This window comes from Strix uralensis, chromosome 6, assembly GCF_047716275.1.
Source record: "Strix uralensis isolate ZFMK-TIS-50842 chromosome 6, bStrUra1, whole genome shotgun sequence".
In the NCBI taxonomy this organism is placed as follows: domain Eukaryota; kingdom Metazoa; phylum Chordata; class Aves; order Strigiformes; family Strigidae; genus Strix; species Strix uralensis.
In genome coordinates, this window is record NC_133977.1 from 31,512,927 (window position 1) to 31,531,631 (window position 18,705).

The 18,705-nt window shown below is 37.7% G+C and overlaps 1 protein-coding gene across 9 annotated transcripts in view; it reads left to right on the forward strand.

Moving 5' to 3' along the window:
- Window positions 1-18,705, forward strand: part of EPB41L5 (erythrocyte membrane protein band 4.1 like 5) — a 61,388-nt gene that overhangs the window by 21,820 nt on the left and 20,863 nt on the right. For 7 of the 9 annotated variants that reach the window (XR_012629506.1, XM_074873549.1, XM_074873552.1 and 4 more), the window contains exons 6-16: window positions 447-491; window positions 816-868; window positions 3,587-3,707; window positions 4,117-4,204; window positions 4,833-4,921; window positions 6,147-6,216; window positions 6,918-7,087; window positions 8,238-8,344; window positions 8,992-9,019; window positions 11,338-11,380; window positions 12,470-12,585. Coding sequence is in view for 8 of the 9 variants with exons in the window: in XM_074873549.1 (XP_074729650.1) it covers window positions 447-491; window positions 816-868; window positions 3,587-3,707; window positions 4,117-4,204; window positions 4,833-4,921; window positions 6,147-6,216; window positions 6,918-7,087; window positions 8,238-8,344; window positions 8,992-9,019; window positions 11,338-11,380; window positions 12,470-12,585 (930 nt within the window). In the remaining variant the exon portion in view is untranslated. Of the gene's footprint in view, window positions 1-446; window positions 492-815; window positions 869-3,586; window positions 3,708-4,116; window positions 4,205-4,832; window positions 4,922-6,146; window positions 6,217-6,917; window positions 7,088-8,237; window positions 8,345-8,991; window positions 9,020-11,337; window positions 11,381-12,469; window positions 12,586-13,673; window positions 14,712-16,705; window positions 17,423-18,705 lie in introns of those variants that run through there. The other 2 variants (XM_074873558.1, XM_074873557.1) reach the window with 2 other exon arrangements.

Genomic DNA, 18,705 nt, shown 5'->3' on the forward strand with positions numbered 1-18,705 from the left:
CACTTTGCAGTCAGCTTTCTGGGCTAGATTTTAACTAAGCAATCCATATTAGGAACACTTATTTTTGAGAGCCTTTATTCATTCTCTTATAAGATGGATATGTTTATGAATAATGAAGAAAACGTGGAAGATACAAGTTGTTCTTTACCCAAGTAGGATCAGAAGAGAAAAAATGAGACTTGCTTAAGTATCCTATTTCTTTTTCCATGCAACACTGTAGTTCAGCTTGAGAACTTCTAGTTTTGGGTTTACTTCATTTGAAATGTGTGCAAAGCATGAAACAACAGCTGATAAAGCCTTGAAAGATCACAATGCAGTTTCTTCAGTCTTGAAAACCCATGTAAAGTGTAGAAAACCATTTTATTTGTCAGGCTCTAACTTCCTCCTGTTGGCTTGAGGACACATTAGAATAATCAATGACTTTTATTTCTTATTTAATCCTACAGGTATTTATTTGTTCTGCAGCTGAAACTGGATATTCTTAGTGGAAAGTAAGTATTTCCAATAAACAGCTTTTTAAACAATTATAGTGTGTTTAGCATAGGATTTATTAAACTTATATTTGGATAATTAATAAGTTTGGCTAAGTAATGTAATGTTATTTTTATCTCTAAAATATTACTTTGCTATGCATGAATAGCAGCAGAGGAATGCTTAACTACTGTAGTGCTTATCTCATGTTAATTTGCTGAAAATCTACTAATCCTTTTTCACTTTCTTGTTGAAAACATTTTCAGTTTCTCACTGTCGTGTATATGAGTTGTCTGCTGAATAGTGTCAGCTAAGGTTTTAACAATGCGTTTCTCTTACGGCAGATTGGAATGTCCTTTTGACACTGCCGTCCAGTTGGCAGCTTATAACATGCAAGGTGAGTAGGTACGAGCGGGGAGGGATGAAGTTGCACGAACGGCTTTGTGTCGACTCTTATTACCTCTTTTAGTCTGTCCGTTGTAACCAGAAAATGGGTTCTGCCCAGATGTTAGTGATCCAGTGTGAAATACAGCTCTTTTTGATTGTAATTTTGCTGAGAGCATGTATAGAAAATTACTTGATTCCTTAGGAAACAGGACAAGGAGATTCTGAACATAAACAGCTTTCCCCTAAACTTGTTTTCTCAGGTGCTTATGTGCAAACCTGTCTACTTTCACACAAGATATGTGGTCTGCAGTCTTCCTGAATTGCTTTGATGTAGTAACACAGTTCACTTCTTTTCATTGTGTTGTTTCTGCCATGTGTTTTCTTTGCTGTACAAATCAGGTACAAAATTATTTGGTTCTGCACTCAATTGAGAAGTCCTATATATAAAAACCACCAGCTTTTGACTTCAGCTTATTTTTAGAAACATGTTAGTGTCCCATGTCTTATGCTTGTACTTTGAGCATTTACGGTTGAACTGCACTTGTTGGTATTTCAGATCCTTCTGCAGCCAAAAGATGTGACATACTATATTTATTCTCAGCTATACAGCTATTCTTGGGTCATCTGAGACTCTTATTAATGAGTTGTCTTTCACTTTTGATTCTAGTTGAGACTCCAGCATCCATGGCTTCCTGAGAGCTGTGGTCTGAGTTTCTGTTGCTTGTATAGATTGTACAACACTGGTCTTCATGGCCAATGTCTTCTGTTGTTTCGATGAGGGCGTGATCTTAATGAACATGAAGTTTGCTTGGGTTCAAGCAAGGGAACTCACAAAAGAAAAGGGAGGCTTGAAAAAGTAGAAGAGTCTGCTAGAGTAGGCTTTTGGGTCCTTATTGGAGGATATAGCTATATGGTCTTATTCGACCCAGTTTATGAGTCTGCAAAAAAACCCAGAACCTCTTCTGTAAAGCTGTTGTACAGTCCTCTTTGATGAAGAGGGAATTTGGAGATGTGCCATGCATTCGTGCCACACAAATTCTCTGCACAACATTCATCTTGTAAGCCAGTGCACTGTTGTCCTTACTTTGCAGGAGTTAGGTAACAGGGCTAAGTCACTGAAATTCTTTCTCTTACAGATATTTTCCAAAACACATTTTGTTCTTCAGGCAGGAACTACTAATGGCCCTCATCATGTGTAGGTATAGAGTTGGGATTAAATGGTAAAGATACCTGCCTTTTTAACCTGCTCTTTTGTGTGGAAGGGAAACAGTTAGAATACATTCCATAGTTAAAAATATTAGCATTGTTAGAGCCTTAAGATACGGGTTCAGTGAGTAAGTTTTTGGAAAAACAAAGTGATCTAATTAGGCCATATATCCATTGCTTTTTGTGCTGGTCTTTTCTTTACTCTCTCCACAATGAGGCCCATAGCAGGGCTTTAATCTTACTGTCTGACAGCTGTGTACTTTTATTTAAATCAGCTGGAACCTAAGCTGGCTTTGACAGCATTCCTTTCAACAGAGGCAGGCGTTTTAGTGGGAGTAAATTATTATAGAACTACAGACTTCCTCAGTCAGCATTAAAAAAAAAAAAAAAAAAGGAGGGGATGAAAAGACTATTATTATGCTTGCAGTGTTCAGAAATCCAAGAAACGGGGTTTTAGATCGTATATAGTTTCTGTACCTCTGGAATACTGTGTGTATTTGATTTTTCCAGGTCTTCCCAAAGATGTCACTAATTTTTTCCTACACAAACATCTGTAGGGTTTTTTTCAGACAGAACAGTTATTGGCCTGTATTAGACACCCAAGTTATAGAATTATTCCTAATTTTTTGGATATGAGCCAGACATTAAGAAGCTACTTGAAATCAGTGGGAGGGACAAATGCTTAGTGACTCTGAAAATCAGGACATTTTTATAAAGGCTTCTAACGGTGAGTTTCAGCATTTTAGGCATACATCAGTATTTAAAAGCTGGACTTGTTAACATCTGTGGAAAAAGGAGGTTGTGCTTTTGATGTGGCACACCCGTTGACTAGCATGTTCCAGTATGCTCTCTAAATAGCATCTCTTATTGCCCCTGTTGAGCATGCAGCAGTGGACTAGAATGAGCCATTTGACTGACCCAGTAGAGCATTTATTATGTTCTTAGATGAAAAGGAGAGCGACAAATAACAGCTGCATGATTGTGCCCTGACAGAGAGTACTTTTAGCAGGGCAGGGGGATTTATATTCATAAGACCAGAAACTGATTTTTTGAATGGACAAACAGTTTTATGTAAAGTATCAAAACTGGTTCTGCTTTTTACAGATCTGAAGAGATTTTGTTTTAATAACTTAAGGCAAAATTCCATTGTAACTTTAGTCAGCTGTCATCTCAGTAGAGACTTCAGTGATAAAAATGTTGAAAACTTTCTGCAAGAAATTAAAAAGGTGAGTTTCAAGGATGTTGATAACTTCCATTTACAGGAAGCTTGTTAAGGGGTATATCAATAGCACTTTGTAAAAATTAATGCAAAGCTTTTGTGCAGACAACACGACCATTTGTTCAGTGTCCATAAGTTCCCTGTCTAAAAAGGTGACACTCCAAATATTGGAAGGACTGAAGGTGAAGAAGGAACACACAGAAATTTAGTATTTTGGATTAACTAGAAAAGTACGCAGAAGTTCCTGTTATTATCCACTGTGTTTATTGTGAACATTGCTTGACAATGCTGGTTTTTTTCTAGCTGAACTTGGAGACTATGATCCTGCTGAACATGTCCCTGAACTGGTGTCTGAGTTCAGGTTTGTTCCCACTCAGACTGAAGAGATGGAACTAGCCATTTTTGAGAAGTGGAAGGAATGCAGGTACTAGATCTTTCCGTGCTTGTTAACCAGCTGTTTGCACTGATTTTTCTGTGAAGAGAATGTATTAAAAAGATGCTGCCGACGCTTATGCTGTGGGCTTGTTCAGAAACTTAATTCTATTATGGTTCTGTCATATTTTGTAAGAGGATATAATGTAGAAAATGAAGCTTTTCAAAGGTCTGAGTTAAAATGATGAGGTACAGAATCTTGAAATGCAATATTTTTTGCAGCAGCAGTTTCAGATTAAAATTTACAAAAGTGACCTTGATGTTCATGAAAGTGAAAAAGTGTTGCAGCGTTTAGGTTTTTCCCTAACTTTCTGGAATTTCTTTTCCTCTTTCCTCATATACCAGTTTTTTCTTTCTATGCTTTTTCAGACGTCTACCTAACACCAAAAAATTTATTTCAGGGGGCAAACACCAGCACAGGCTGAAACTAACTACTTAAACAAAGCTAAGTGGCTGGAAATGTATGGTGTAGACATGCACATAGTCAAGGTATGTTTAACCACAGCATGGTGACCTTTGGAAATGATAATGTTAGCTTTGTCCTGCATTTCAACACTGGTTTTGCTTTGAGGGGGGAAAAATGGACTATTGTACTCATCTAAACTGTGTAACAAGTGATCTGGCTTTGCATCAACTTTCCACTTTATAGTATATGTTTCTAGAAGGTATAACTTTAGTCCAAGCATATCTGCTCTGTGTTAAATATGTGATTGGTGTGGTAATATGTACTACAGTTTGTATTTGGACTAAGAGCTATGTGAAACTCATAGTAATTAAATTAAAATTGGCTGAGTTCCAGCCAGCTACCAACTGAAGAACTGCAAGTAAAAACGGATCTCCTGTCCAGAGGGAAGTGCAGAGAAGTGCGCAGGGAGGTCCTTATTACACAGACAATTCAAGAAACTTTAATTTTCCACTTTAGTCAGCCTTGTTGAAGGGTTTCAAAGTAGAAAAATCCATTGCATAAGATCATTGAAGCACGAGAGTTTTGTTGCGTAAAATAAGAAGATGTATGTTTAATTGTAACACTGGACAATAAGCTACATTAATCACTGGAGTAATTTGGATAAAGGGTCAAACACCAAAATGAACATAATCTTTATTTTTTGGCAATCAGGCAAGAGATGGCAATGATTACAGCCTGGGTCTAACGCCTACAGGAGTTCTTGTCTTTGAGGGAGACACAAAGATTGGTTTGTTTTTCTGGTAAGCTCTCTGATTGTATGTTAAAATGTATTTTAGATTTTTACTCTTTTGTTTCTTTTGCACTAACAAAAAAAAAATGTTGGGATATGAAACCACTGTGAATACCAGGTACCTGCAGAAATATTCTGTAGCCTGTGAGTATTTTCACGGTGTCGAAAAATATTCCTTTTTTTAACAGTCTTGGTTGATATGTTAATAGACTGTACATGTGTAACATGCTAGAGGCAAGTAAAAGATGGAATAACTTTGGGATGTTTCTATTTATTGAGAAAAACCCCAAACGCCCTTCATGCCCTGCCCCAACCTAGATCTATATAGCCAGGGAATATAAAGCTTCCTTTAGTTTTTATGAACATGTGCTTCTTTATCTGTCAAATACCTGAATAACACCGCACGGTTTCTTAGGAACATTCTGTTAAAATTTTGCAGGGCTTTAAATTGCAATGTGGAAAACCTTCTAGCTAGCATATTTGTGTCTGGGTACACAGGCATTTATGGATTTTTAAGCGCTTTATTTTGTAATTCCTATCCAGTCTTTCAAACCTGTATACAAAGAATAAGTAGGCAGATGATGAGGTGAAATTTCATCATATGAGTAGTTAGTGTGAGTTAGCTCAGTCCAATTTTATAAACTCAGAAAAACACTCCCTTAGTAGCAGAAATGTTAAGTGTGTGTCTTGTTCTTCCAGCATCAGTTCTGGGTATTGTTTTGGTGGGCAGGGAGGGCAGAAAATGGTTGCATTTTTGTGTCATGTCACGTTCACATAGTTCTCTTTGGCTGGAATTTTCTGAAACAGAGTCATCATAGGAATTGATCTGTGATAAGTTGTCCAGTGATTTACATTTCTTTAACAAAGCAGAATTATATTGGCCTGCCTTTGTGTCTTTCTTAGTTCAGTTTTGTGGGCTTGTGGAAGAGTAGGCAAACAGGAGTATCTGGGTGGAGTTTGATTTCAGTTCAAGTAATTATTATTTTAAGTTCCGATAGAATTATCTATTTAGAAGTTGCTGACTTCTTATCTTTAAGGTTTCTAATTAAGTGTTAAATTTTGAAGCGATACATTGGTATCCATAGTACAGTCAAGCCCTACTGCATGAATTTTAAAACACCCACAAAACCAGAAAAAAAATATTTGGTAGAGAGAGGCTTGGACCAGCATGTCAAACATATCTCTCAGTGAGTTACTAAGAGAGATGTAACCTGATTTTTCTGTTCATCTTGCAGGCCAAAGATAACAAGGCTTGACTTCAAGAAGAACAAACTCACTCTAGTTGTTGTTGAAGATGATGAACAGGTAGATAACTATCTGTTTAGTTACATCTCAGTCTTGATTATACAGTGCTACTTTACAAACTCCTGATCTCTTTCTTTAAATTAACATGGATGCCTTGCAAGATTTTTGATTGTGGCTTGGGGGGAGGAGGAGACTGAAGGGACTTAAGTATAAAATAAATAGACTCAATTACTTTTTTTTCTTATTCTGTTTTTAAGAGGGCAATACTTTGTGAAACTAGTGTAGACCAGATAATTTGGAAACAGAGTGCATTGTGCAAGAAAGCTTAAAAAAAGGCCATGTATCACATTTAGTGGAATGAATTCCTTAAGCAGGTGTCAGAATTGTTCTCATGAGAAGAAATTGCTCAGAACTGAGATGATAAAAATGTGAGCATTGGTAATTTGAGATCAGACTTGAAAGTGAGACCATGTTAGCCTTATTGAGAAGTACCTTCCTATTATAATGATGTCTTTAATTTGTAGTTATTCAGAGGTTTGACTTGTTAAATATATGGGCTCTAGCCCTTTCCAGCTTCAGACAGTGGAGCAGTTTTTCATTAAAGCTTCTGAAAAGGTTGATTTTTTTCAGCCTAAAATATTTTTTTTAAACATACATTTCAGTATTCATAAAAAACCAAATTTTATTTGGCTTATATTGAATTGTAGCTTTGACTTATTCAAGCCCCTTGTAAATCGTCAGTGTGCTTTGTGTACTTTAAGGGAAAGGAGCAGGAGCACACTTTTGTCTTTAGACTGGATCATCCCAAAGCCTGCAAACACTTGTGGAAATGCGCAGTCGAACATCACGCCTTCTTCCGGCTCCGAGGTCCTGTCCAAAAAAGCTCAAGTCGGTCAGGCTTCATTCGGTTAGGATCCCGGTTCCGATACAGGTCAGTGTCATCTGTCATTTTGCACATACCTTCTGTACATAACCTTCTGTCATTTCTTGCTTTTCTTGGGTTATGCATGGAAACAGGAGAGAACTTGGTATTCATTCACCTGGGATGTATAGAGCAGTGAAACCTGCAAGCTGAGTGAGTTGCATTATTGGTTTTGTTAAAGCATATGGATTTTCCCCCTGCGTTTTCTGATTTACTTTTAGGTGATTCTGGTCTGTGCAGTAAGAAACTAAAGGTTTCTCAAGGTCTATGTTCCTTACATAGCATGTGTAGTATATTGTGTTTTATAATCACTTAATCTTGAAAGCCCACCCTTTTTTAAGTGACCCAGAGAGGATGGATGATTGATTTGCACAGTTGGGGACATTGCAAGTCTTTTGACTCTTGAGTTCCTGACTGTTTGAGTGATGGTAGTGCATCTGAAGCCTAAAATAATGCCCATTCCATGCTAGGCACTATAGGTGCATGTAACAGGCTTCCAAATGGCTTGTGGTCCCAGACTAGTCTGCAGGATACTGTCAGCTGCCCCACCCGAGTGGTGAGAACATATGGAAGGGGGTGGGGTGTGACCCCCAGCAGTATGCATAGACTTTGCTTCCATTTCCAGCAGCTGTAGCATTACCATCTAGTCTGCTTCAGAGAGGATCAGTGGTACCAAGGAGTCAGTAGAACATGAGACTGCTACTGCCATGGGGGCAGAGTCTGGCCAAACTTGAGGAAAAAAGACTTGCCTGGGAACAAGAGCATCTAGATGCTGGTTTTTAGTCATCTTTCTCTATGACCTTTGGCAACATATCTTTACACTGTCCTAGAATTTTCAACCTCTCCCAAACTGCATGCACTATGACCACAGAAATATGCAAAGGGCAAATCTGCTTTTTCAGCGACTTAATGTTTAAGGAGTCATTGCTTCAGCCTTTTGTCTTACCGAAAATGGAGTGAAGATTAGGATGTTTGTAAAATTCCTTCACTTTTTTGTGAAAGGCCTTCTGTTTGGGATTTTTTTAATAGAACTGAGATCACATTATTAAGCTATGAGTTTAAAATAGAAATGTGATGTTTTGATGAGCAGTGTCTGTATTCTGTCATTAAAAACAAATGATTTATTTTATCATTTTGTCCTTTTACATGGCATTGTTAGTGGGAAAACAGAATATCAAACCACGAAGACCAACAAAGCTAGGAGATCAGCATCCTTTGAAAGAAGGCCCAGCAAGAGATATTCAAGACGAACACTGCAAATGAAAGGTAAGAGTACTGTGAGAATTAAGTAATCATATCCTTTAAAGGTTCTGTGTAGGAATTCTTCTGCAGCTGTTTGCCCTTCTCTTGAATTTTCAGTGTTAGGTTTTCTTTGACTTATTTGGGAGACCACATGTATTTATCAGAAAAAGCTTGTGTCCAAAGCATGTTGTTCTAGCTTGCCTAGCAGGTGAAACACCCATGAATATTGCACAAGTGTCTGTATGAAGATGGAAAACTTGGGTCCAGGAAACAGCGATATATTAATGAAAATATTTGAAATTTTTGTCATGGAGATTTTTTCATTGTTCTTAGGAGTTGCACTCTGTTGTCACAACCTGACAGCATGTGATACCTTATCTCTTATTCCCACACTTGCATAGGTCAGGCACGATCTCCATGCATGCTTTCGGGTACTTGTTTAAATCCGACTCTTTGGTTGGCTCTTCAGATTTTTTATTTTATGTTTCCAATTTAGAATTTTATTTTTCACACATTATACATGGGATACATGTATACATATACATGCAACTTCTGCTCTTTTAGTCACCTGCTTTTACACAGTGCTAGACTATTTTTATTAATATAATTAATATTATAACTGATAACCTAATTACAAATTAAATCTTAATTAACACTTTATATTTTTGCAGCACATGCTGCTAAACTTGAAGAAACAAGGTAAGATGCATTCCAGTATTTAAATTTCTCTTTGATGTTCGCCACTTGTACTTGAGCACGTGTGTGCAGAAGGAGGTTATAAGATTAGTTAAATGTAAAGAGCATTAACCTCCTAGCTGTGGTTTGGCTGTGGGTTTTGTGTTTGTTTGCTTTACATAAAACCTACTGTTCAAAGCAAAGCTCCTGTGTTGCTGTCACATAGAAGATTTTGCCACAGTTGCTTACTAGCAGGCAAAGAGATTTCTGAAATCTGCCTACTCTGGCTATGTGACTGAAAGATATAATCAAGTAAAGATCAGAGATGGGGAAAATACAGTAAAATAAATATTTGAAATATGTTGGTGGTTTTATATTCTGTGCTATACTTGCATTTTTCATATATGTATTTATTTTTGTATATTTCTACTAAACTATTCATAATGAACACTGAGAGGGAGACCTTTTGGTTCTTTATTTCTATACCTGGATTCTTTCTGCATGTGTAGGTTCATAGTTGCTGTTGCCATGTGAAATACTCACATGAATCTGAATCATACAATTTTCATACCCTTCCTTAAGGGAAGAGAGGAAACCTGGCTAAAAATAATTACCTGGTAGTGAAGAAACTAAGTCACTCAGTTCTGGTTTCTGTCCTTTGCCCTGATAACTTGTGAACATTGCAATGATCAGTTGCAACCAAATTATTTTTAAAAGGTAGATACTCATAGATGTTAAGCATCGTGACAGTCAGGAGCTTGGTAAAGCATGTCAAACTAACATTTCAAAACAACAGGCTTAATACAGCCATACATTTTCTGTTTGTAGCAGCAGGGTTGATTCTTGCATGAGAGCGAGGGAAGTCTAGGAAGTGTGGGGACACAGCTGCGGTTACTGTAGTGGAGGTGTCTCTGTCTTTGTGACCTTCTGTATTGTTTTTTCTTTGTATAAAATGGGAAAGTACTTTTGAAAACTGTGTGTCATTAAAGTTCTTAAAGATCCTCTGCATGCAAAATGTGACTGTCTGATTAATTAGTACTCTCGTCATGCTGTGTTGTCATGCTCTTCTCCGAGTTTCATGCTACTCAGGTCATTCTGAGAGTGGGAAGAGAAACTTCATAAGCAGTTTCTTGTTCTGATAAGACGACGGTCTTCTGATCTGCGCCTGGGTGTGGCACTGTTATGTTAGTCTTCAGAGCAATCTATGCCATTTTCGAAACTCTACACTTGAGTGTTGCTAATTGAAATGCATCATGAAAGATGTATGTTGTTCCATTCTTTAGTGTTATCTCAGCACAGGGGAATGTGCTACCCGGAAGGCATTCCTTAATATTTCTCTTAAATGTGCACTATTCTATGGTAACCTCCACATTCTCTCAATAGAGAAGGTGTGAAGTTGGGAAACAGGCAAGGAACAGCTTGTTTGGTCTTGACATTATGGTTATTTAAGTAAAATAATTCTAAAGAATCACTGAAGTAGATACAGAAATCTATTTGAATTGTCAGCTTGCCAGGTTGGATAGCTATTGTCCAGACTGTAAATCAAAAGGTTAATGGATTGTAGGAGAGTGGAACCATTTTTTAAAAAATTAGAAGTCTGGGAAAAAAATCTGCTTTGCACGAGATTTATAATGCATCATTGTTGTGCAGGTTGTTCATGCTTTTAAGTCTCTTGAAAATGTGAAGTGTCTCTAGCAAATTCAGAAATCATCAGGAATAGGGATATGGGTCTTATTTAATTTATTAACTATAATAAATATTTAATAATATAAAATTATTAATAATGCTGTGCTGAGCTGCTGTGCACATAATTTTGAATGGCTGCTTTTAACTCTGAAGCAGTAATTCAGTCCATTAGAGGTTGTATGCAGAAGAAACTCATAAATTTTTCTGATAAATTTTGTGATGTGAAACTTCAAATCAGGAGAGTCCTAGTTATGGAACAAACATGGTATCTACAGAATGTAGGTTAGCTTTCAACAATGTCACATTTTCCTGGGCATTTAACTAAAACTGTATTGGTTTTGCTTTAAAAGTGCCCCACCTTACTGCTGAATCAGGAAGACTTTCTAAATCAAACTGGTTTAGGAAAGGAAGAGGTAAAACCAGATGAATTACAACTAAACTACAGCTTGAACAAATAAATAATGTGATACCCTTAGTTACATAGAATGAGGCAGCTGACTTAAAACATAAGTTTTAAAGTTTTATTTTAAGAACAGTTAAGTACTCTGGAAAGATCTTTGTTAGACTTTGTGTTTCTTTCCAAAATTCCTTGTAGTGCTGCCCCCCTGCAAAAATTGTTTCTTGATCTGATGCTGATTTAAATTCTTGTCTTTCAGTACTGCAAACAATGCTGTTATCAACCAAACTAATGGATCACAAGTAAGGACTCTCATTCTTTTTAAAGGCAGTTTTCATGTATTTCAACAGATTTGAGGATTTTGTTATTCATTCTTAAAACCCAGTGATTGACTAATTGAAAGTTACAGTTAACTGCTAAATTTCATGCCAAGAAATGACTACTAATTTAGAAGCAAGATAATTGATTAATTTAGCTGGAGTAAGGAAGTACTATAGAAAACTATGCTATTTATAGATGCCAATTTTCATAGGTATACAAAGTACCTCTGTGTCAGAGTTGTTATTAGTCAAAGCATATTAATTCTATATGCTAAGTAACATTAAAAAAAAGGGGGTGCAGTTCATCAGCACCTGTGTTGATTCCTGGTTACAATATTTTTTTCTCTGAAAGAGGGGAATGCACCTGGGACTTAAAGAATACCTTGTTAGCAAAAATTCAGTGTTTTCTGAGAAGGAAATCGGAGACACCTGTCCCCTCAGTATTTATACACAGAATACCTTGTTTCACTGAAAATGGACATTAGTGTAAAGTAACCCTCCTTCTGATTATCAAAGAACAGGACTTGGAGTTTGGAAAGACCCTGTCTCACTTTCTGGAGCATTTCAGATGCAGAGTGTGACAGACCGGGTCACATATTGGTAAAAATGGGATTAAGGTTTGTTTTAACACTAAAATACTCAATCTCTGCTGATAGAAAGATTGCTGCTCTGCCCAGCCCTTTGCCTTCTGTGTAAAAGGAGTTGTTTTTTTCAGGAGCAGTTCTGTTTCAAATGGCAGTCCAAAGGTCTGCAACCCAAAGGTGCCGGTTATTATTGCAAAGTTCCTTACAGAAGGAAAGCATTACTGCATGAATTTAGAAAGGACACAGCAGGCCATAGCTTTTTACTGGAGTATTTGAGCAACCTTGGATTCATTATGATCCCAGTACTGCGTGCAGTACTGGAAAAGACTGGGCATCTCTGTATCCGGTGCTGTGGATGTAACAGAAGACAAGAGCTTTGCTTTAGCTTTGCACCTAAGGAGAAGTGGTGATACGTTTTGCTATGTGTAATGTGTCATCACATTATGTATAATATATATAATAACTTGTGTATATTCTGTGTCCAAAGAGCTGGAATGCAAAGCCAAACCTACCTGTCCTAACAGCGGTTCCTTCTGCCCCAGTCTTAGTGGAAATAGAAAACCTCCCAAGGAGCCCAGGAGCCAGCCAGCAAGACAGGAAGTGGTATGTTCTACTTTGCTGGGAAATAAATTTTGCTTGCTTATGCATGATTTAAGTGGCTATTTCTTTATCTGCACTTAAATAAGCTGTCATCTTTCTATCTTTAACATAAGTTGACAGTCAAGTTAGTGGTGATGCAGCTGATTTGTTGCTGTGAATGTAGTGTGGGGAGGTGAGGACAACAGGCTTAGTCACTGCCAACTGAAAGAAAATTTCTTGAGGGGCTAAAGAAATTATTAAATCAGGAACAGCATTTTCAAGTCTTGGAGAGAGCTAGGTCCTCCTCATTTGCCATAATACTCCTTGTAACCCTTTGCTTGATATCATGGGGCCCAAGGACTTACCTTGATCCCTAACAAAATGCAGAACCTTGTAAATCAGTATCCTTGTGAATCATCTTTTGAACCTTTTGAAATGGGCAAGCTGATGTTTCTCATTTTCTTGGATAGAATGGGAGCTTGAGGAAAATGACACAAGCTGAAGATAAGAGCTTTGATTTCATGTAATCAGAGTATTTGTTTTATGGATTGGATGCATCTCAAAATGAGGATGATTTGTTTGAAGATAAATGTACATATAATTTATCTTTTCTTAAAGTAATTCTATATTGCAAAGCTATTTCAAAACCAAAACTGACATATATCAACCTAGTATTTCTGCACACATCGTCTTAACTTTTTCAGCTTCTTGTGCATTCAGAAGCAGTATGGCTTATCCTAGGAGTTTTCTGCAAGAAATTCTGGTTTCTGCAAGACTCTCCAGGAGTAGCAGCAATGGAATGGAGTGACACACACAAAAGCTCTTATCCTAAGCAGTTTCAGCCCTCAAGGGAAAGGTCCTCCTCCCATTGTCGGGCATATGAACCTACTTTACTTCAGAATCTCTTAAAAGTAGATAATATCTGTTTTTAACAGCGCAGTGACCAATGTACTTTAATTTTGTAAATCTTACTGATTAAAGACTTCTAATACTGTGGATTTTGGATTATAAGGGGGATGGTAATTCTGCTTTATGTGTTGCATTTTACTGAAGTTTCAATCAGAACATATGATCAATGCTATTTTTCTTTCTTTTGCCCTCAATTTGTCTAGTATCTGAAATCTGTGCTTGTCTATGGTGAGATCCTGTTGATCGCTCGATTCCTTCCGTGGTGGTGGGTGAAAGGTGGTGGTTTCTTTATTCTTCAGCATTCTCAGTATGGTTTTATTTTTATTCTTTTGGTTTAATTGGAAGATGAGTGCTAGAAATAGGCATTTCCTTTCACAGAAATCTTTGACTCTTGCTCCAAACAGCTCTTCTTGGGATCTGATTCGTGCTAGCATTCTTGCTAGTATTTTCAAGGCTTCTGTTGCTTATTGAGATCCCACTGCTTTTGCTGAGAAGCAGAGAGGACTTTGTAGCCAATCTGTTTCAGTTTTGATCTTGGTACACCTGTTTTAGGATTAAGAATTTGAGCCTGGTTGTCTAAACATTGTCAGGGAATCTAAGCTTACGTGCCAGCTGCCGCAGTATGTAGCCTTTCTATAGAAGAGTGGGAGTGAATATAAAATATACCTGCATGTAACCCAAAACAGTATGCCATAAGGAAAACAAGCTTCTTGGCAATTGGTGCGTTTTAATTGAGGGTGTAATGCTTATACTGTGTATGTGTTATGTTTCTTAGAGACATATCATTATTATTGAAGGCAGTTGTCTTCTGGCAAAGAGGTTTTAATGTGTTCACTGAAAACAGTACTGCCTGTAATAAAGGGCAAATCCAGCTGTAGGAAGAAGTCAACGGTTTGGAGCTGAGTCAGCAGTTGAGCTACATTCTGGTTTCCTAGATGGGAACTGGGGTTAGGTTAATGTAATTGCCAGAACATACGTATTTATTGCGGGGGCTGTGACTTGGCTAATGTGCCTTCAAGTCTTGATATCTCGATGCTGCTAACAAGATCTCTTTTCAGCTGCTACTGTCTTTAATTGGCCTGTTTCTGCATGAATTATCTTTGCTTTCTGTCAGAAAAATAGTCTTCTTTTAGAGAGAGTTTGCCAAGGATTGTTGAGAACACCAAAATCTTTCGGACTGGGGATTTTGTAGATGGTTAGATTGAAGGGGTTTAGAAGTAAGGTCCCGACCTCATGAGTTGCTGTACTCTGCTTGGCAGATGCCTGTATTGGCTACCTTGCCCTTCCTAATGTCAATGTTTCCTTTAATTTAAAATGTTAATGCTGCAGCTGCCAACAGCAATTGTGCCAGATTTTAGAAAGTGCTTTGCCAGATAGGAAGGATTTTAGTGTTTTTATTTCTTTTTTCTTTGCTCTATTCCTGTAAAATTGTCAGTAACGGAAAACTGTACTGGTCTACGTGGTCTGAAAACAGTCTGGAATATTAGCTGTAAGGCTGGGAAGCCTAAAACACAATCAGTGTCTCTCTTAACTTCAGCCTTTTCTCAAGAAGCTGTTTCTGTGCTAAGACAGGACAGGAGACAAAGGTTTAGTAATTGTTTTCCTTATTGTGGAATATGTATGGGATTTTTTTTTTTGCTAGTGGAGGTAGCTTTCACTTAACTGCTTAAATTAGAGAAATGGGAAAATAATGTAATGAACTGTTGAGGATTGGAGCCTTCAGTATTCATGGGTCACTTCCTCAGCATATTTCACAAAAAACAAAAACTCTGAATTTACCCATGGGTGACCTTTATATAAATCCTCTCTCTTTTCTAAAGGAGGACTATCCCATTGCATTAATCACTTACTGCTGTTGTGAATCCTGCATGTTTTTCTGCTTCTCTCCCTTAACACTTGTGATTGTCCAACTCATGAACTGGCTGCTTGGCTGGGAGTGTTAAACCGGGCTTTCTGGGCCATGAGAAGGTGGAATTTGAGCTGGGGCTGTCCAGGACCCCTCTAGATGAACAGCAACAATGTTTTTCACTCTGTTCAGATTTAGGTCATTAAATAGAGAATTAAATGAAGGAATACATTTGTTTTAGGAATTCCCTTGCTTGAGTAGTTTGAGAGTGCGCTTTTTTCCAAGCACTTTTTTGATATCTGACTGTATCTTGCATCAGCCTCTCCTAAAACATATCAGTGAAGGATCCTAGTACAGCACAGACAACAGTTAACAGATCACTGTCCATTTTTTTAAGTCTTTTAAAATTCAGCTGTTTCAGTAAATTGCTTATCCCTGCTGCTTTGGAATTGCTTGTGCCTAAAGCCTTACAGTTTTCTAGCTAAGGGCTTCTGCCTAAAAATATTTTTCAAAACACTGTTTAAAGCAATGAGTGTTCTCCCCTGCTCCTCTTTCTAGCTTTTTGAGGACTTTATTCCAGCTGGGCTATAGACTAACCATAACTGTGCATTTCTGTGGTTTTCATTGTAGAAATTCACAATTTAAAATTTACGAACCATTATGCCTTCATATACAAAATTAGAAAGAAAGGTCTTAGTTTGTATTGTGACCTTTTTTAAAATGGTTCTTTTTCCAACCATGTTTCTTATGTTCATCAACTATAGCTACAGTCAGCTTCTTCAGTAGTATTTAGTCTCTTAGTGACCTAAATTGTGAATGATCTGTGTGTGCTCTACTGTTTGCTCCTGCACGGTAATGCTCATTTTTCTGAGTTTCTATTTTCTTCTCCTTTTTTTTAACTTGTATTGGAATCTACATTTTCCAGTGATTTTTAAAACTGGTGTTGCTTATAGATGCTTGTTTCAGGTGTACATTTAGAGCTGCCACTTAAACCCTTTCAGCTTCCTGCAAATAAAATGCACTGTATACCTGGGAGATCTGTTCCTCCATCACTTATTTTCTTCCATCTGTAAAACGCGCATGGTTCTTGCTCATTTTGTGAAGTGCTTTGAAATATGAAGTGCTTTTCATTTGGTAATGAGATCGCTTAAATTGTCATTTCAGACTTCTGCAAAAAATGATACTGAGCAGAAAAGGGGTTTATTTGACAGTGTCGTCATGTACACGTATACTCGCATGCCTCTTTCCTTCAGTATTTACCCTCCAGCAATGCCCTTTTTCCTTTTTCATATCAATCTTCTTGTCTTTACCTTTGCTTTACTTTACCACCCCCTTTCTCATCCGTACCTGTTTACTAATTGTGCCCCCTCCCGCCCCCCAATAATCCAGGCCCTTTGACGCTGCCGACCGCTGTCAACGTGGTGGAAGCCTGTGGGAGGCGTGGGCCCCGCCGAGGACCCGCGCTGCGGACGGACAGTACACCGCTTTTGTCCATGAGCGCAATGTGAAGAATGCGGGAATGCATAGCGGTGCTGGTGCCTATGCTGTCCAAACCACCATGACCAGTCTCTGAGACCCGGGCCTTTCTGGAGCTTGAGGCTGCTTTCTGGCTGAGGCTGGAAAATTACATTTTGAGCTGTCTCAGATAAGGACAACGGACCCAAAACTGACTATAGAGGGGGGAAAAAAGCTTTTATTACGAAGGCTCTGTGTATTGTACTGTTGGTATTTAGTCTTTAAAGGAAAAATAACATATAGAACAGAAGCCACCCTTTGTTCTTACATTAAAAAGAGTATATATATTTCTTTTTAATTGTGTTAACGTTTTTCTTAATGACTGACATATTTTTTTAGCTGGGTTTAACTTTGAGAGCCATTCAGGAAGTCACATTTGTGAAAAAACTACACAAGCAACTAGTGGGTTATAATGTGATTTCAAAACTGCCCCTCCTTTTGAACCATGATTACTTAAAAATATCTAAGATAGATGGTTGATCTGAAAGCTAACCTTTTTTTTTAACAAGCCCTCTTCTGAAAAATATTGTTTGGAAATGGAATAGAATTATTTTAATTCTTTAAGAATAAAATCATCAGAACTCCTGAAAAGGCAAAGAGTAATTTTTTTTTTTTTTTTGCTTTCTCGAAAATTTTCTTTCTTTTTTGCTGCAGTTGAAACAAATATTTCCTGACAAACACCAGTCCTACCATATGATTCATGAGGTTAATTGTTAAGTCAGAGGTTAAGACTCCAGCTTCATGGCTCATTGGTATTCTTGGGGCCCTTTAACAGTGTAAAGAAGTACCTTTACCCTTGAACGTACTGTGTTTTCACATGCTTTCTGAAGTTAGCTGCTTTTAAATTGCAATATTCTTTTCCTATTTAAAAAAAAAAAAAAGATGAAGAGTTATGGTAGAGTACTTCTAAAATTCGCTTGTATTTGGCTTTTAGGATAAAGGTGTTTGAATGATTTTTCAAATTGTTTGAATAAGTTTTAAATTGCCACAGAGCCCAGAAATATAAAAACATTGTTTCAGATATCCAGCCCTGAAGAACCAAGAAAGTCTCAGCCAGGACAAAACTTAATATTGCCTGAGATACTTTGGCCTCCTCACTCTTGCATCTGACAGGAGGAAAAAGATTGCTAATGGAATATGAGTATCTATTTTACAACTCTGCTGGAAAAAAAAAAAATAAATGCAAGCTATGTGTTAAAGATCTGTGGGATCTACAGAGGTGATTAGATCAATCTGTTGTGCTATTTTTAGTTTTAGATTTTGCAAAGTGGATGTTGTCAGCGTCTGGAGTGAAGCAAACCTATTTGTTTCTTTAGTATTTATAAAGTTGCATAAGAATATACAGATGAAAACAGGTGTTTTAACTTGAAAATACTGTGTATTTTCTGTTAGATGAGGGAGAAGAAACCACTAATTTGAGTGGAGGAATTTGGGATGGTTTTGTATTTAAAATGCAAGAACGTTGTTGCAATAACAAGTCACTGTTTTACTGCAGAGTTTTAAGTTCAGCTGCGCTTATGTAGTGGCAAGTAGAATCTCCTGTATTTTATTTTGTGCTCATTGCCTCTTGTCCTGTCTCTGGGCTCCCATGAGAAGAGCCCGGCTGTTTTCTTTACTCCCCCCACCAGGTTTTTACAAGCCTCTCCTGAGTTTTCTCTTCTCCAGGCTGAACAGTCCCAGCTTGCTCAGCCTCTTCTCCTGTGTCAGATGCTCCAGATCCTTTATCGTCTTCATGGCCATTTGCTGCACTCCCTCCGCTATGTCCACATCTCTCTTGTCCTGGGGAGCCCAGAACTTGGCACAGCACCCCAGGGGTGTTTCACCAGTGCTGAGTAGAGCGCTGGGTGTCCCAGGTGTCTGCGTCCTGCCAACTG